Raw genomic sequence first — 19,263 nt, forward strand, 5'->3', positions numbered from 1 at the left:
TCCTTAAGAGAATTGATATAATGCAATTTAGGTTCTAAAATGATGCTAATGTTCAGAACAACAGTATTGTGTTAGTTTTGTATCGCTGTGATCAAAATACCATACCAGAAAAACTTGCAGCAAGGAAAACTCACATTTCTTGAGGGTTAGTTCATGGTTAGCCAAGTTCATTGCTCTAAGCCTAGGTGAGACATCATGGAGGAAGAGTGTGGTGAAGAGAAACTTCTCCAGGCATGGCAACCAGGAAGCAGAGAGAGGAAGAAGCAGGGGAATGGGTCAGACTGCAGTAAACATGTACCCCTCCAAGGGCATGCCCCCATAGACTCATATCCTCCAGCTACACTACACCTGCCTATAAAGTTACACCCTGTAAGTCCATTCAAACTCGTATGAATTAATCAGATTTCAGCTCTTACAATCCAGTCATGTCACTTCTGAACATTTCTGCATTAACACAGGAACTTTTGAGGGGCACCTCATATCCAAACTATAACAAATATATTATTAAAGTCTTCTTAATTAATGATTCTATTGTAAGTATCTGCCCAGTTTTTCTTAGAAATGAGTTTTAATTTTAGAAGTAACCTTTAGTGTATTCTAAAAATGCTGCTAGCATTGAGAACAACTTTGGAGGTTTTTTTCCCTTCAGAATTTTTGAAACCTTTCAGTATATATCCACCTATAAAACTTCATAAATAAAGTTTCAAAATATTTTAATATAATTTTTAAGATGAGAGTACTTGGTTGTGTAAGCTCTAGATATTTAAAAGTTTTTATACTCACATCTTAAAAAGCAGTATACCTTTTCACTAATGTTGAGCTATGAGATTAAAGCAACATTTCTATTTCTGTTTTTAAACAAAATAGATATTGAATATAAAAAGAAAATCTAGAAGCCTAAATAATGGAATGATATTACTACTTTATTCTTAGAAGATGTTCAATAAATATTGTGTTTGAAATGTATACTTTTCAGAAAGTCTTATTTACTAATTTAAGGAAGAATATAAATAGAGAACAGACTTCCTGCCATGTTACTATTAGCATACCTGCAAATGTCATTTCTTCTTACTTTAGTAAGGTTCAGAATCTTACTTCATATTGTTCAAAGTTTCAATGGTAAGATAAAAACAAACACATATATGAATATAACAGCATTTTCAGTGAAGCAGATCTTACCACATGCAACTGTCACTCCTTCCATTCTTATTTATGTTGACATTTTTTTGTAATAAGCGGTCTTATGTTGGGTCATTCATGTTTAATCTTTAAGGAGCTTTTACCAAAATTTGCAGAAGTTGCAGAAGCATTTCTTTTTAAGGTATACAATTAATAAATAAAATAGTTTTCTTCCCACCAAAAGTTGTAATGAATTAAAATTAAAGTGAAGGACTAAAAGTGAGTATTGTAGCAGCCTACTTTTTAAGAACATTTTGTGAAACATTGATAATTCAGTGGAAGCAAGTTAGGATGCATGACTATGTTCACGTATGAGGCTAGAAGTTTCTCTCTCTTCTCACTGTTTATCCCTAGTACCTGTCATTTGCCTTGCTTAATAAACAATGTAGTAATGAGAAAGCTACTTGTATATAGAGAGTGAATAAACATTGATCTTGTAGTTTTTTAATTTTTTGTGCAAATATAAAATTCCCCATGTATTTGATTAAATTCTTTTTTTATAGTTGGTGGCTAAAGGAATAAAGAGTTCTGATGTTTCTCCACCTTTGGTACAGCATGAAACAGGTGGCTCTCCCTCAAAGCATCAGATGAAATCAGTTATTTCTGTGACTTCAGCTTTGAAAGAAGTGGGTATGGTAAGTTTCCTAAAATTTTATACTCCTTAGAGTCCAAAGATTATTTAAAAGGAAATTAAATCTAACAAAATCACAGTAATTTCACAATGTTCCCCCTTTTTTTCTAGAGAAAAGATTACTCAGGATTTTTTTTTTTGGTTTACTATGAATATTAGAACCTTTCTGCTCATAGACTTTTATATCTAAGACTACATGGTAATTAAGCAATATAGTCAGCCCTCTGTTTCCAAGGGTTTCACATCTACAGACTCATCCAAGCACCAATCAAAAATACTTTTTAAAAAATGAGTGTTATGTTGTTGCTGACATGTACTGTGTGGTTAGGTCTGTGATGATTATATTTACATTGAGCATGTTCAAACTTACTCTTGTCTCTCTCTCTCTCTCTCTCTCTCTCTCTCTCTCTCTATATATATATATATATATATATGGCAACTATTTAGCACTTACACTCTATTGGGTATAATAAGTAATCTAGAGGTGATTTAAAGTAAATCATAGCATTCGCACTGTATTAGGAATTATAAGTAATCTAGAGATGATTTAAAGTATATGGAAGATGTGTGTGTGTTATGTGCAAATACTCCACCATTTTGTATAAGGTGCTTGACATCTATGGATTTTGGTATCTGTATGGATAGGAAGGTCTTAGAACCCATCCCTCACATATACTGAGGATAATTCTCTTTTTGCTTACTTTGAATATTGAACAAATAAAATGTATATAGGAATGTACTGAAAACAGTACAACAAATATTTTTATATCCCAGCCCCTCGTGATTAACAAATGTTCACAAGTCCAACACATGTTTATATTTATTTAAAATGTTGTTATATAACAAATGATAGAGGATTCAGTGTAATTATACTTAATTCATCAATTATTCCTGTTGCCTTCTACTTCTGAATCTACATGCTATATAGATAATGAAGCAAAGATATATGGACAAGTAAAAATTTGAACTTAGACATATGTATTGATCTAACATAAGAAGTTTCTGTTCTGGGCTTAAGAGAAACAGGCTTATAATGTAGAGTTTCTGTCTAGATTTCAACATTTTGATAGAAGGAAAAAAATTACTGAACCATATAACAACATTAACCTCATTTGCTTCTTTCCTAGTAATTAATGTCAATGTCTTTTATTTTTTGAGTTTCAAAAGTTTTTGCAGACTTCCAAGATTTTTGATTAGTACACTAATTTTTTTACAGCCTTTGTGCTTGTATTGAAAATAAGACTGAGTAGAAAAATCTGTTTCTTGACCACTCTCCAGACCTTCATATAAGAAACTATTGTTCTTCAAGTAGGTTTTGTCTCTTCTTCTTTCTGTTAACAACTTTGCATGTGCTACATTGTTCACTTCAACTTTTTAGATATCACTGTGTGGTTTCCTTCCTGGTACCCAGTCTCATATCTCAAGTAGCTGTTCAGCTCTCTGATTGTAATGACTGCTAATTCCTGACTACTTTACTGGGTAAAATCTTCCTTATCTCACTTACATGTTACTTTAAAACTGACCACTGCATTGTTTTATATTTTTTTCGAATATTACAAAGTGTGAGGTAATCCATGTAACTAAAATGATTATTCTTAAGATAATAAATCAATTAACATTGCTTGTTTAAAACTTTGAAAATTGTTCTTAGTGAAAGATATCTTCCAGATATCTTTGCTTTCAAAACTTAATTACTATGAATTCTCCTTTTCTTATATTTTTAAATTCTAGGGGATGGGCTCTAGTGCAGTTTTAGAGCACTTGCCTAGGATGCTTGAGGCACTGAGTTTGATCCTCAGCACCACGTAAATATAAACAAGTAAAATAAAGGTATAAAAAATAACATTTTTAAAAAATTCTAGGTGTAGAATTATTTCATTATGTTAATCATAAGTCAATATTTATATTATTAATAATACAAAGGACTCAGAACTCATTCTTATTACCCTCTTAGGGAAGAAAGCCAGTTCTCACTTGTGTTTAATGCTGTGTCTTAACAAAAGTGTGTGTGTGTGTGTGTGTGTGTGTGTGTGTGTGTAACAAAAAGACGTTTTTAAAATAAGTCTGTCTTCAATTATTTTGTCTATCAGATTTTTCCCTACCTTTAATTTTTAAAATATATGAATTAATTTTTTTTATTTCTACCATTGACTTTAATGACCAAAAATGACTTGCCAAAGATGAAGAAAATATAAATATGTGAGCAGTAAATTGAAGATATTACAAATAATTGAGAATTGGCCTTTCTTCTATAGTAAGCCTGTTAGTTGATAATATTTAAATGTTTATCTTTGCTGATAATGAAGGATGCTGTATTAACATTTTTCAGGAAAAAAGAAGTTAACAAGGAGCAATTTGATGAAAAACCAAAAATAATATTTTTTAAGGCAGACTTTTAGGATAACATTATTTTTTATTCTATATCTGTCTGTGTTTAAAGGACATAAATTTAACTGATACCCAGGAAACTTCAGAAGAAATACAAAAGAACAACAATGCTATTTCAGTAAGTGCTGTTTTCGGAGTTTCTCTGTCAATCATTTTACTTAATAATATACATGTTAAAATTTTACTTAAGGGGCCGAGGTTGTGTCAGTGTTAGAGCACCTGCGTAGTGTATTTGAGGCACTGGGTTTGATCCTCAGCACTACATAAAAATAAATAAATAAAAATAAAGGTATTGTGTCCATCTTAAAAAAATGCTTGAAAATGAATTTAAAAAGATTTTACTTAATAATATTTGCATAAAACATAATTGTTTCAGAGTAAACGAGAAATACTACGTAGGTTGAATGAAAATCTTAAAGCTCAAGAAGAAGATGAAAAAGGAAAGCAGCATCAGTCTAATATTTGTGAGATCATTGTTCATGAAGATACCAAAGAGTGTGAAAAAGAAAAACCAGTTTCATCTGATCGCAAGAAGTGGGAGGTGGGAGGTCAACTTGTGATTCCCCTGGATGAATTAACACTGGATACATCTTTCTCTGCAACTGAAAGTATGTATGAACAAATTAATGACCTATTTTGGTTTAGCATGCACGTAAATACAAATTTTTGTAGAATGGCTATCTGAAGGAACCAGCACTTAGAGGGATTGAGAGAGGCTGGAAGCATTCTGGTTTGTTCTCCTCTTAGAGAAGTATCTCCCTCTCTTAGTGCAATGTGAAGAATGTAAAAAATAATCCAGCGTTAAGAATAATAAGGATTAAAAAAAAAGAACAATAAGGATTTTTATACAAAGTATATAGTGTGAAAGAGAACTAATGATGTTACTTTAGCCCTTTACACCATGTTAGATTAATCTGTTACTGGGAATAATTAATAGTACTAGAGTAGTGAACTTTGGTAAAATCTCAGGAAGGTCCCTTGAGAACTTATCAGAGATATTGAAAAGGTCTGATTTAATGATTCATTTATCCAGCAATAATTCCCAAGTACCCACTCTTTTTTTTACATTATCCTGGGCACCAGATATACACCAATGCACAAAACAGAAACATAGGTGCACTTGTGGTTCTTATATTCTAAAAGGGCATGGACAAGCTTAATTTTAAGGGAAAAAAATTAATGGGCAATTTTTGCCAAAGTCTTTCTCACATTGGAGAAAATCCCAAAGACTTGATAGCATTTGTTTTTTTTTGTTTGTTTGTTTGTTTTGTTTTGTTTTTTTAATTTTTTTCCATCTATTTATTTATTTATTTATTTATTTATTGGTTGTTCACAACATTACAAAGCTCTTGACATATCATATTTCATACATTAGATTGAAGTGGGTTATGAACTCCCAATTTTACCCCAAATGCAGATTGCAGAATCATGTCGGTTACACATCCACAATTTTACATAATGCCCTATTAGTAATTGTTGTATTCTGCTACCTTTCCTATCCCCTACTATCCCCCCTCCCCTTCCCTCACATCTTCTCTCTCTAGATAGCATTTGTTTTGTTTCTTTATTCAACAGTTCCTCTTTTTTAATAGAAGATGGACACGATACCTTTATTTTGTTTATTTTTTATATGGTACTGGGGATCGAACCCAGTGCCTCACACATGCTAGGCAAGTGCTCTACTACTGAGCTACAACCCCAGCCCTATTCAGCAGTTCTTTATTGAGTACCTATACATGCCACACACTCTTAAGCAGTAGGGATACGATAATGGTTAAGACATAATTCCTGTTCTTAAGGTGGCTGGTGTTTAGTGGGAAGGATGGAAAGTAAGAGGCAACTGGAGCTGATAAATAATATAAGTAATACACCAGGAATAATCATAGGTTACTGTAAGAATAATTGCAAGGACATATGTCAGTCTTGGGAGACTAAGGAAGTGATTACCAGAAAATGTTATATGTTGAGGAAAGAAGTAATTAGCTAAACCAAACCCATACAGAGGGTTTTGGGCAGGGAATAGTTAAGACAGGAGTAAAAATACAGGAGAAGCTCAGGGAAATAGATGTAATTCAACATGGATTTCTAATGTTCAAAATTCACAACAAAGAATGAAGCAAGAAGACTTGGAAGGGATAACCGGAGCTAGATAATGAGGGGGGTCCTACATGTTGACTCCATAATATTTGTAAAATTCATAAGTTTTCAGCCATTATTTCCTCAAATATTTTTCCTACACCTCTTCCCTTTCTTTCCTTTGTAGACTCCAGTTTCTCTTGTTGACTCAAACTCCTACTCCCCTTTTAATAAGAGGGGAGACTTATTAAAACAGGAATCAGCAAATATCTTCTCTAAATTACCGGATAATAAATATTTTAGGTTTTACAGGCAATATGGTATCTATTAAACTTCTTAACTTTGACCATGCGCACCACCCCTTGACTACTCTGGGACCTAGAGTATAATCTATTAATTTAGTTTCCAAAGTCTTTTGAGATGCCAGAAAGGATCAGATTCATGCATGTGCATATTGAACTGTGAGTTGAAGTAATAAAGAATTGCTTTATGGGGTCACTTTCTTGAATTTTGTTGTCTTCACTATCTCCTAGTATTTTCTTTTTTTTTTTTATTGGTTGTTCACAACATTACAAAGCTCTTGACATATCATATTTCATACATTAGAATCATCTCCTAGTATTTTCTAGTTTCCTGGAACTCCTTTCTTTCCTCATCTGGTCAGAAAGCTGGGACTTTAATTACTTGGCGCTGTTTGTATACTTGGAGCCAAGTGGCCAGAAATTAGAGAGAAAAATGGGATTTGGCCCTGTCTTCTTGATACCATATCTCCTCTGGACAAAAAGGAAGCTTCTTCTCTCCCGGTTTTGACTCCTGTGGGTTCCCATTATCAACTGCTCTTCCCACTACCACGGGATTGTATAGGATTTAGGAAAAGAAATAAAGGAATAAAGAAATTTTGAAAAATGTTGGGGACTTTTGTATTCTATCTGAGCTTTAGGATATACCTTTCCCTTTGTTCAAGCTAGAACAAGAGAGCTGCTCCTGTACTTCCTGTGTTTGCAGTCTGGTGCCTACTTCTGGGGTTGTGGTGTGTTGAATCTTAACTGGGAAACACTGAGTATTTCACCACTGGTTTAGGGTACTTTGAATTTTTGTCTTCCCCACTACAGCTGCTTTTGCCTTTCAGAGTTCTCAGTTTCTTTATGCATTTTGTCCTAGTTTTTATAGCTATATTTAATGCGAGCTATGGGTTGATGTGTGCCTTTTCCATCTTAGTAGAAATCAGAACTCTATCTTTTAAGAGATTTAAATTTTCAAAATCTTTTTGTGTTTGTGCATTTAGTTATCATTTCTGGTGCTCATGATTTTTTTGTTTCACTTTGTATTTCCATATTATTTCCTTCTGCCTGAAAGACTTTTTTTTTTTTTTTTACAAATCTTATAAAACTTTTGTATATTGAGAAAGTATTTCACCTTAATTTTTTCTACATTCTTTATTGGTGCATTATAATTGTACATAATGATGGAATTTGTTGTTTAGTAGTTGTACATACATACAATATAAAAATATAATATGACTAATATATTTCCCCCAGCACACTTTATTCTCCCCTTCCTCCTATTTGCCTTTCCTACTAATCTCCCTTTGATTTTCGTGAAATTTCAGCCCTCCCCCCATCTTTCTTTTCCTTTTTCCTCTCTAGCTTTCACATTTGAAAGAAAACATATAACCCTTGGCTTATTTTGCTTAACATAGTGGTCTCTAGTACCATCCATTTTCCTACAAATGACACAATTTCATTTTTCTTTATAGCTAAATAAAACTCTCTTATGTGGGTAAACCACTTTTTTCTTATCCATAGTTAGGCTATTGTGAATTGTGCTGCTGTAAACATGGGTGTACATCCATGGATCCCTATAGTATGATGACTTTAATTTTTTACGATAAATACAGAAGAGTGATACGTCTGGGTCATATGGTGGTTCCATGTCTAGTCTTTTGAGGAACCTCCATACCGATTTTCATAGTGGATGTTCTCATTTATAATCCCACCAAAGTGTAAAAATGGTCCTTTTTATCCACATCTTCTTCGGCATTGTTATTGTTTGTATTTTTTGTCCAGTTTTTAAAATGTGTTCTTTATAGATATACATGAGAGTAGAGTATATTTTAACATATTATACATACATAGAATAAGTATAACTTGTTCCAGTTAGGATCCTGTTATTGTGGTTGTGTATGATGTGAAGTTACATTGATTGTATATTCATATTTAAGGATAAAAAAGATATGTCCAATTCATTCTGTTGTCTTTTCTATTCTACTCCTCCCTTCCCTTGATTCCCCTTTGGCTAATCCAGTGAACTTCTAATTTCCCCTCCCTTGTTGTGGGTTAGCATCCACATATCAGAGACAATGTTCTGCCTTTGGTGTTTTGAGATTGGCTTATTTTACTTAGCATGATATTCTCCAATTCCATCCATTTACCAGCAGATGCCATAATTTAATTCTTCTTTATGGATGAGTAATATTCCATTGTGTATATATATACCACATTTGCTTAATCCAGTTTATCTGTTGTAGGGCAACTAGATTGTCTTCTTAGCTTGACTCTTGTGAATTGAGCTACTATAAACTTGAAGTGACCATGTCACTATACTGTGCTGATTTTAAGTCCTTTGGGTATAAACAAAGGAGTAGGATAACTGGGACAAATAGTGGTTCCATTCTAAGATTTTTGAGGAATCTCCATACTTCTTTCCAGAATGGTTGTACCAATTTGCAGTCCAACCAGCAATGTATAAGTGAACCTTTTTTCCCACATTCTTACCAACATTTATCATTACTTGTATTCTTGATAATTGCCATTCTAACTGGGTTGAGGTGAAATTCAGTATAGTTTTGATTTGTATTTCTCTTAATTGCTAGAAATGTTGCACATTATTTTTATATATTTTTGACAGTTCTTATTGTTTCTTCTGTGAAGTGCCTGTTCAGTTCCTTTGCTTATTTATTGATTGGTTTGTTTGTTTGTTTGTTTGTTTGTTTTTGGTGTTAAGTTTTTTGAGTTCTTTTTATATCCTGGAGATTAATGCTCTATCTGAAGTGCTTGTGGAAAAGATTTTCTCCCATTCTTTAGGTTCTTTCTTTACATTCTTGATTGTTTCCTTAGTAGAAAAGAAGCTTTTTAGTTTAATACTGTTCCATTTATTGATTATAGATTTTACTTCTTGTGCTTTAGGAGTCTTATTGAGGATGTCAGTTCCTAAGAGGACATGGTAGAGAGTTGGGCCCACCTTTTATTCAAGTAGGCACAGTCTTTGGTCTAATGCCTAGGTCCTTAATCCACTTTGAGTTGAGTTTTGTGTAAGGTGAGATAGAGGTTCAATTTCATGCTACTATATAAGGATTTCCAGTTTTCCCAGCTCCATTTGTCGAAGAGGCTGTCTTTTCTCCAAAATAACTTTATGGCATCTTGACTAGTATGAGATTACTTTATTTATCTGGGTATTATTCTGTGTCTTCTTTTTTTTTTCCATTGGTCTTCATGTCTGTCTGAGTGTCAGTACCACACTGTTTTTGTTACTGTAGCTCTGTAGTATAATTAAAAGTCTGGTATTGTGATGCCTCCTGCTTCACTTTTCTCGCTAAGAATTGCTTTGTCTATTCTGGGCCTCTTATTTTTCCAAATTAATTTCATGACTGTTTTTTCTGTTTCTCTGAAGAATGTCATTAGAATTTTAATAGGAATTGCATTAAATCTGGATTGCACTTTCGGTAGTATGGCCACCTTGACAATATTACTTCTGTCTATCCAAGAACATGGGAGATCTTTCTATCTTCTAAGGTCTTTTTCAGTTTCTTTCTTACTGTTCTATAATCTTCATCAAAGAGATCTTTCATCTCTTTTGATAGACTGATTACCCAGGTTTTTGTTGTTGTTGTTGTTGTTTTTGAAGCTATTATAAATGGTACCATTTGCCTGGTTTCTCTTAGAGCTGATTCATCATTGGTGTATAGGAATGCAATTGATTTATGGTTGTTAATTTTATATCCTCCTACTTCACTGAATTCATTTATGAATTCTAGTCGCTTTCTGGTGGATTTTTTTTTATTTTAATATTTATTTTTTGGTTTTTGGCAGACACAACATATTTATTTCTATGTGGTGCTGAGGATCGAACCCAGGGCTGTGCACATGCCAGGCGAGCGCGCTACCGCTTGAGCCACAACCCCAGCCCTCTGGTGGATTTTTTTGAGTCTTCTAAATATAGAATCATGTCATGGGCAAATAGGGATAGTTTGAGTTCTTATTCTTTCCTATTTGTATCCCTTTAGTTACTTTCTTTGTCTAATTGCTCTGGCTAGGGATTCAAGGACTATGTTGAGTAGAAATGCTACAGGGCATCCCTGTCATGTTCCAGTTTTTAGAGGGAATGCTTTTTTTTTTTTTAATTTGGAATGATGGTGGCCATGGGTTTAACATATATAGCTTTTATGATGTTGAGGTATCCTTATTTTTTTAGTGTTTTGAGCATGAATGGTGCTGAATTTTGTCAAATGAGTTTTCTGCATCTTTTGAGATACTTATGTGATTCTTATCTTTAAGTCTATTGATGTGATAAATTATATTCATTAATTTCCATTTGTTGAACCAGCCTTGAATCCCTGGAATGAACCCCACTTGACCATAGTGACCTGACTTTTTAATATGTTTTTATATGTGATTTAACTTTTCTTTCTTTGATGTGTCTTTGTCTGGTTTTGGTATCAGAGTGATACCAGCATTGTACAACAAGTTTGGAAGGGTCCCTCTTTTTCCATTTCATGGAATAATTTGAGAAAGATTGGTATTAGTTCGAAGATATGGTAGAACATGGCTGAGAATCTGTCTGGTCCTGAGGTTTTCTTTGTTGGTAAGCTTCTGATGGTGTTTTCAATTTCACCGTTTGAAATTGATCTGTTTAATTTTCTATATCCTCTTGATTCAATTTGGGGAGGATACAGGTCTCTCAAAATTTGTTGATTATCTTCATGATTTTCTATTTCATTTGAGTATAGATTTTCAGAGTAGTTTTTGATGAATGTCAGTATTTCAGTGGTGTCTGTTGTGGTATTTACATTTTTTTTTTTTTAGAGAGAGAGAATTTTTAATATTTATTTTTTAGTTCTCGGCAGACACAACATCTTTGTTGGTATGTGGTGCTGAGGATCAAACCCGGGCCGCACGCACACCAGGCGAGCGCGCTACCGCTTGAGCCACATCCCCAGCCCCAGTATTTACATTTTCATCACACATTTTAGAAATTTGAGATTACACTCTCTTTCTCCTTGTTAACCTGGCTAAGGATTTGTCAATTTTATTTATTTTTTCAACCAACCAACTCTTTCTTTGGTCAGTTTTTTTAAATTGCTCTGTTTTATTTCAAGTTCTTTTGATTTCAGCTCTGATTTTAATTATTTCCCGTCTTCTACTGCTTTGGGTGTTGATTTGTTCCTCTTTTTCTAGAGCTTTGAGATGTAATGTTAGGTTACTTATGTGGTGATTTTCTACTCGTTTAATGAGTGGACTCAATGCAAGGAACTTTCCTCTTATAACTGCATTCACAGTGTCCCAGAGATTTAGATATTTTTTGCTATTCTCATTTGCCTCTAAGTATTTTTATTTTTTTATTTCATTTCTGATTTCTTCTGGTATACATTGGTCACTCAATAGCATATTATTTAGTCTCCAGGTGTTAGAGTAGCTTCTATTTTTTATTTTATTATTGGTTTCTAGTTCCATTCCATTATGATCATATAAAATGCAAGGTATTATCTCTATTTTTTTTATTACCTAAGAGTTGCTTTGTGGCCTAAGATATGATATATTTTAGAGAAGAATCTGTGTGCGGCTGAGAAGAAAATGTATTCAGTCATTGATGGATGAGTCTGTTAAGTCTAAATTATTAGTTGTGTCTTGGTGTAGGTCTGTTGTGATTTTGTACATTTGGTGTCCTGTAAGCCTCCTGTGTTTGATTTTCCATTTCATCTTTAAGGTTTTAGAAATTTTCAGATATTATTTCATTGAAAAGATTATGCATGCCTTTGGTCTGCATCTTCAGGCCTTCATCTATCCCAATAAATCTTAAATATCATATTTATTAGAATTTCTGTTCATGGTCTATTAACACCTTTCCTTTATGGTCAACTTTATTTTCTAGAATATATATTGTGTCTTTGTTGCCTGAAACTCTGGCTCACAATTCATTTGGTGTGCTGATGATGCCTTCCAATAAATTTTCCATGTGGTTTATTGATTCCTTCATTTTGATGATTTCTGCTTGGTGTATTTTTCCCCCCAGAATCTCTCTCTCTTTATTCAAGTAATCTTTTGCTTCCTATATTTTCTCCCTTACATCATCTTTTCCCTCACAGATCAGTTTGACTCTGAACATTCTAAACTCCTTCTCTGTCATCTCTTCCACTATTTTGTTGATGGATTCTGTTATTGAATTCTATTAGTTTGTTTGAGGTGTTTTTATTGTTTGTTTGTTCATTTGTTTGTTTTGGTACCAGGGATTAAATTCAGGAGCACTCAACCAGTGAGCCACATCCACAGCCATATTTTGTATTTTATTTAGAAACAGGGTCTTACTGAGTTGCTGAGTACCTTGCTTTTGAAGAGGTTGCCTTTAACTCAGGATCCTCCTGCCTCAGCCTCTCAAGCCACTGGCATTACAAGCATGTGCCACTGTGCCCAGCTTTAAGTGATTTTTTTCAGTGAAGTTGCTTTTTCATTTTGTTTGTGTGTCTGCCCATTTGACAATATGGTTTTGAGTCAGTAGTGATTCAGAAGTTGCCCAGAGGCAACTTTTTTTCTGAAATCACTGAACTATATCCTAGCCCTTTCTTTTATTTTTTAAATTTTGATACAGGGTCTCTAAGTTGCCTAGCTTGGCCTGGAATTCAGCAATCCTCCTGTCTCGCCTCCAGAGTTGCTGGGATTCAGGGCTGCACCTAGTTCCTGGCAGCCCGGGAGTACCTTTATCCTTTCCTTTCCCTTTTAATCTATTTGTGTGTTTATATTTAATGTGGGTTTCTTATACGCAGAATATTGTTGTGTTTGCCTTTTTAAAAATACTCTTACAACCTTTTACTGGTATTTTTACACTACTTACAAGCAATAGAACGTTAAGTTTACCATTTTGCTATTTGTTTTCTGTTTGGACCTTCTATTTTTCTTCCCTATTCCTTTTTCCTCTTCTTTGCTCGTGAATTTTTTACAAGTTGAATATATTTTTGTAATTCCATTTTATCATTGATTTATTATCTCTAGCTCATTGTTCTATTTTAGTGTTTATTTTAGAGTTAGTAGTATCTCGAAATCACAATCTAATTTCAAGTGATTTAGTATACTTCAAGTGTAATGTAAGAACATTACAACAATATTCTTAAATTTATTGCCTCCCAACCTTTGTGCTATTGTTTTGGATTTTTGTTTTTTGTTTGTTTGGTTTTTTTATTTATGCTACATAACCCATAATATCTCAAAGTCATCTATCCTTTGAAGCAATTTAAATAATAATTACTGAGAAAAGGTTATTTTCATCTATCATAATCTCACCATTTCCATTATTCTTTATTCTTTCGTGTAGGACAAATTTCTGTCCATGGCCAGTCTTTTCTCTAGGTTGCTGAACATATGGAATTCAGCTATAATGACAATTATAAATGTTCTTGTCCATTAATATGGTCCTGTAATACTCCCTTTAAGACCTCTTACTGTGCAGTCCTGCTAGTGATGAATTGTTCTGGTTTTTATGTGTTTGTAAAAACTTATATTTTTCCTTTATTTTGCAGATATTCTAATTTTTTAATACTTTATTGATGTCCCCACTGTCTGTATTACTTGTGATGGGAAATCATCTCTTATTCTTATATATTGTCTTTTCTTTTCCCTGCTTTTCGGATTTTTCCTGTAACCTTGTTTGTAGTGAATTTGAATATGATACCCTTGATGTCATTTTCATCAGGTTTGTTTTGCTTGAGTTTTGTTATCCTTCTTGGATTTATGAGTTTATAGTTTTTATCAAATTTGGAAAATTTGGGAGCATTAGCTGTTCCAGGTTTGGGTTTTTTGTTGTTGTTGTCCTTGTTTTTCTTTTTCTTTTTTCCTTTATCTTTGTTAATATTTTCCTTATTTTGAGTTACCATGGCCAGTCTTTTCTTTATATTGTTGAACATATGGAATTCAGCTATAATGACAATTATAAATGTTCTTGTCCATTAATACGGTTTGTTTCAATTGTTCAACTTTATTTTTTTTCTTTTATCACAGTTGTATTCTGCTAGGGTGATTTTGGGGGGCCAAGCCTTATAAACTTCAATCTGTAGTACATATATTTTTTTGGTTCCTATAAATATTCTTGACCTTTGTTTTGGGACGCAATTTAGTTACTTGTGAATAACTTGACCCATTTAGGTCTTGCTTTTAAGCTTTGTTAAGTGAAACAGAGCAGTGTTTAGTCTATTGCTAATCTTGCCCTTAGCTAAGTCAACAACCTTTCTTAATAATTTGCCTGATGCCTTGTGAATTGTAAGTATTTCTTTTCCTGCTTAGAAATAAGAACTATTTCTGGCCCTGTGTAAACTCCAAAGTATTATTCCCTCTACTCCTTTTGGGTGGTCTTTTCTCTGGATACCAGTAATTTTCTTACAAATGATATAATGATGTGCTTATTAGTGCTCAGCTAAAAACTTGAAATGGCTTTTTACAATATTCCTGAGTTCTCTTTCTGTGTAACTTTCTATTCTTCAGCACTACTATCTTGCAAACACTAGCCACTTTGGACTCCCTAGGCTCTGTATTCTCATCTTAGAGAGACCACTGAGTCCACCTGAGTTTTCTTTCCATGCATTTACAGGGTTGAACTTTATGTTCTTTATATATATATATATATATATATATATATATATATATATTCAATTGTATTGTTTCTTAAAGATTCTTTCCACCCAGTTGCATTGTTTTGGCATCTTTGTCAAACATCAGATGACTGGGCCTGGAGTTGTGGTTCAGCGGTAGAGCACTTGCCTACTAGCATGTGCGAGGCCCTGGGTTCAATCCTCAGCACTACATAAAAATAAATAAATAAAATAAAGGTATTGTGTCCAACTACAACTAAAAAAAATACTTTTAGAAAAAAAAAACATCAGATGACTTTAAAGGTATGGATCTGTTTCTGCGTTATCAGTTTAATCATCCTTTTAAAAATTAACTCCTAATTGGAGTCATGTTTGTTGGTTGTACAAAACCGAATATTACCTGCTATTTTTCATATACTTACTTTCATGGAACTGGTACCAAAGAAACTGTATCAACCATATAGTTTACAATTGAAAGGTTGTATAACTTATGCCCCATAATATATTGTATCTTGTGTATTATTCCTTGGTACCTATAGGCTTTATGTTTTATTACTAAATGTTCCAATGAGTCAGACTTTAGTGGATAATTTTCTAGTTAATGCTTCACTAATTTTTTAAATTTTAAAATATTTTTTCTTAGCTGTAGATGGGCACAATACCTTTATTTTATTTTATTATTTTTATGTGATGCAGGGATCAAACCCAGTATGCTAGGTAAGTGCTCTACCACTGAACCACAACCCTGGCCCACTTCACTAAATTTTATTAAAATAGTTTACGCCAAATTGTTATTGTCAAAAAGTGTCCAATGATATATAAAATATAACAAATTTTACTAGAAATACTTTTTCTACTTTTAATCCACAAGCATATGTATCTTAATATTTATTCTGATATCTTTTGGATATAATTTTTTTTCTCCTTAAGCAATCACTTAGATAAAAGACACCAAATCTGCCAGTGCAGATTTATTATTTCTATCATTGAAAATTACTTCTTTGTATTTTTTTTTTTTTATAGAGCATACAGTGGGAGAAGTTGTTAAAATAGAACCTAGTGGATCTCCAAGAAAAGTCTGGGGTAAAAGCCCTGCAGATTCAGTTCTGAAGATACTTGGAGAGGCAGAACTACAACTCCAGACAGAATTATTAGAAAATACAACTATTAAAAGTGGTAAGCAGAAAGTAGTTGTTTTTCTATACTAGAAGTAATATTAAAAATTGAATTGTATGCTTTAAGATGTTTCCATTTATAGTGAATTATTTGAAATGGATCATTTTTTGGTTGTAATAATATTTCACTAATACAGAGAATGATTTAATTTTCTGGGGAATTGATATACTACATGGTAGTGTCATGAGTTTTGACTCCTGTGGCCTGAACAGGATCTAAAGATAAAAGAAATAGGAAGCTGGGCACACAGTAGTGCATGCCTGTTGGTTCAGCTACTCAGGAGGATTGTGCATTTGAAACAAGCCTGGGTAACATAGTAAGACCCTATCTTTCAAAAAAAAAGGAATAGAAAATTTCATGGGGAAGCTGGAAATATCAGAACAATGTTTTCTTTTTTTTTAAGATTTATTTTTTTATTAGTTGTTCAAAACATTACAAAGCTCTTAACATATCATGTTTCATACATTTGATTCAAACGGATTATGAACTCCCATTTTTACCCCGTATACATATTGCAGATTCACATCGGTTACACATCCACTTTTTTACATACTGTCATACTAGTGTATGTTGTATTCTGCTGCCTTTCCTATCTTCTACTATCCCCGCTCCCCTCCCCTCCACTCCACTCTCATCTTCTCTCTCTAACCAGAACAATGTTTTCCATGAAGAATAATATAGGAGCAATTTTAAAGATGAATGGTTTATGTTTTGATGTAGATTCAGGAATTCATTTGATGAAAAGATCAGTAGTAGTAATGATAGACATTATTCTAGGAGTGGGGAGGGAGAGTTATGAGGCAGAAGGAAAACCTTCATGATCTATGAGTCTTATGGGATTTGGTATTACAATTATGCATAAGGAATAGTTTCCATATATATAACAAGTGTTTTCAAATTAAACAGCTTGTCCACATGATAAGTATATTGAATGTAGTTTTCCTCTTTGGAAAAGTATGTCCAGGTGTGAGTGTGTGTGTGTGTGTGTGTGTGTGTGAATTTTTGTGCTGTTTTTCTCTGTTGGTCTTTGTCTCTCCCTAAAATTTATAGTGAAACTCATTCTAAAGCTCAAGGAGATGAGGCTATTGACATGTTCTATAATAACATTAGTTAGATGCTGAGAATTAGTGAAATGAGCCTATGCACATGTTACTAAAGGGGCAAAAGTAGGTTGCTATTTTCTTATTAAGGATGCATCTCTTAGCAATTAATCATTTTATTTTTTTATATTAAGGGGAAAACACTATGAATAAAGAAGAGTTAGTATAATTATTTGTTTGGCTAAAGAGCAAAAGCACAAAGTGTATAGACCTATAATTAATTTGTAATTAATTTGTTCAAACTCATCAGGAAAATGTGTAGTTGTATGCTAACACTATCAAAAACAAAAATTCTAATAATTTAATACAACTTATTCTAGCCTGATTTTCATAATGCCTCAGGCTTTATTCCAGCATACAAATGTCTCCAGGATATAAAGACTTTCTTAAATAATGATAAAAATGTCAGATCTTAGTCTAAAAGTCATTTTTATTCTTGCCCTTTAGAAATATTTCTTTTAAAATATCAGATTCTGATTTCTCATATAAATTTTTATTACTTAAATGTATATAATTTGATATACAATAAAACTTAAGCAGCATAAAATAGGGCTTTCATTCTCCATGTTCACCATAATCTATCTACAGGAATAGCTTACTATTTGTCTGACTTTTTAAAATTTAGCTCTTCAACTATTTATTGAACACTTATTAGCTGTCCACACTATTATGTGTGATATGGTGAATTCACAAAGAAATAAAAATTCATATTTGAGCTCAAGAGGATAGAAAAAAATGAAAACAAATAAATTATAACACTGCATGAAAAGGGCAAGAATAAAAATGATGTACAGTGTTCAAAGGTACTTCACAGATGTTTAAGTAACTTTATCTTGAAAAGTCAGGCTTGTTAGCTGCTCTTTTTTTTTTTATTTTTTCCCCAACTACATTTACTCAGAAGAATATGCTCTATACTGAGATTTTAAGACAAAAAAGTGAGAATTCTTGGCATTGTGAATATAACATGTGTCAGAGTCTGTGTTAAAATGTTATATATGACATGTTCTGGGGCCACAGAGGAGGAAACTTTACTTTAATATAGTTGGACTGACAATAATATATTGGCCCTTTTGGATTAGGAAAATCCACAGAGAAAGCAAGTTATTTTGAGCTAAGTCAAAGAAATTTTTTTAAAAGAACAATATTTAGTGCCAGTATATGCAAAGACACAGAGGTGTGGTTAATGCATTTGTGAGAGCACCAGCTTTCTCAGCTTTGTGTGGAAAAAGTATGGGCTGTGGTTCTGATTCTGACTCTGTCAGTTGCTAAGCAGTCATGGGTAAGTTCCTTTAACATAGACATTCAGTTTCTCCCTATGTAGATTAGAAGCACTATTATCAAAGATTGTTTTTTGAATTAAAAGAGAGACTGTGATGTTCTGTAGTCTTCTAATTGTTTTGTCAGTGTCTTTTGTCATTTTGAGTCTCTGAAGCTCTCTTTGTAATTGATTATGTAGGAAGGACTACTGTGAACACTATACCCCAGAGATCTTGGTGTTTTGTCCCTAAGTTTGTCTTACAGCTTTGTTCTTGAAGATCAGTTTGAATAAATATAAAATCCTTGACTTTTTAAAATTTATTATCTTTAATATATGACATCACTGTATTCTGGCATAAAGCATTTCAGTCAGAAAGTCCATAGACAGTATTATTTTCTTTCCTGGATAAGTGACGTAGTCTTTTTACTCAAATATTCAAAGAGTATCTTTATTTTCTTCCTAGAAAAAGTCCAACTGTTTTCTTAAAGTCCAGTAGTTTTCAAAAGTCCAATATTTTTATATCAGCTGTCTTTTTAAATTTTAATATACGTTTTTTTTAGAACAGTTTTATGTTAGCAGCAAAATTGAATAGGAAGTACAGAGA

The 19,263-nt window shown here is 32.9% G+C and overlaps 1 protein-coding gene across 12 annotated transcripts in view; it reads left to right on the top strand.

Annotated features, from left to right (window-relative positions):
- Positions 1 to 19,263, top strand: part of NEK1 (NIMA related kinase 1) — a 177,736-nt gene that overhangs the window by 110,298 nt on the left and 48,175 nt on the right. For 11 of the 12 annotated variants that reach the window (XM_081269790.1, XM_081269784.1, XM_081269794.1 and 8 more), the window contains 4 exons: positions 1,683 to 1,814; positions 4,251 to 4,316; positions 4,575 to 4,806; positions 16,149 to 16,301. In XM_081269790.1, coding sequence (XP_081125916.1) covers positions 1,683 to 1,814; positions 4,251 to 4,316; positions 4,575 to 4,806; positions 16,149 to 16,301 — 583 coding nt within the window. Of the gene's footprint in view, positions 1 to 1,682; positions 1,815 to 3,026; positions 3,422 to 4,250; positions 4,317 to 4,574; positions 4,807 to 16,148; positions 16,302 to 19,263 lie in introns of those variants that run through there. The other variant, XM_081269787.1, reaches the window with a different exon arrangement.

This window comes from Spermophilus citellus (assembly GCF_964194105.1).
Source record: "Spermophilus citellus genome assembly, chromosome: 16".
NCBI lineage: Eukaryota > Metazoa > Chordata > Mammalia > Rodentia > Sciuridae > Spermophilus > Spermophilus citellus.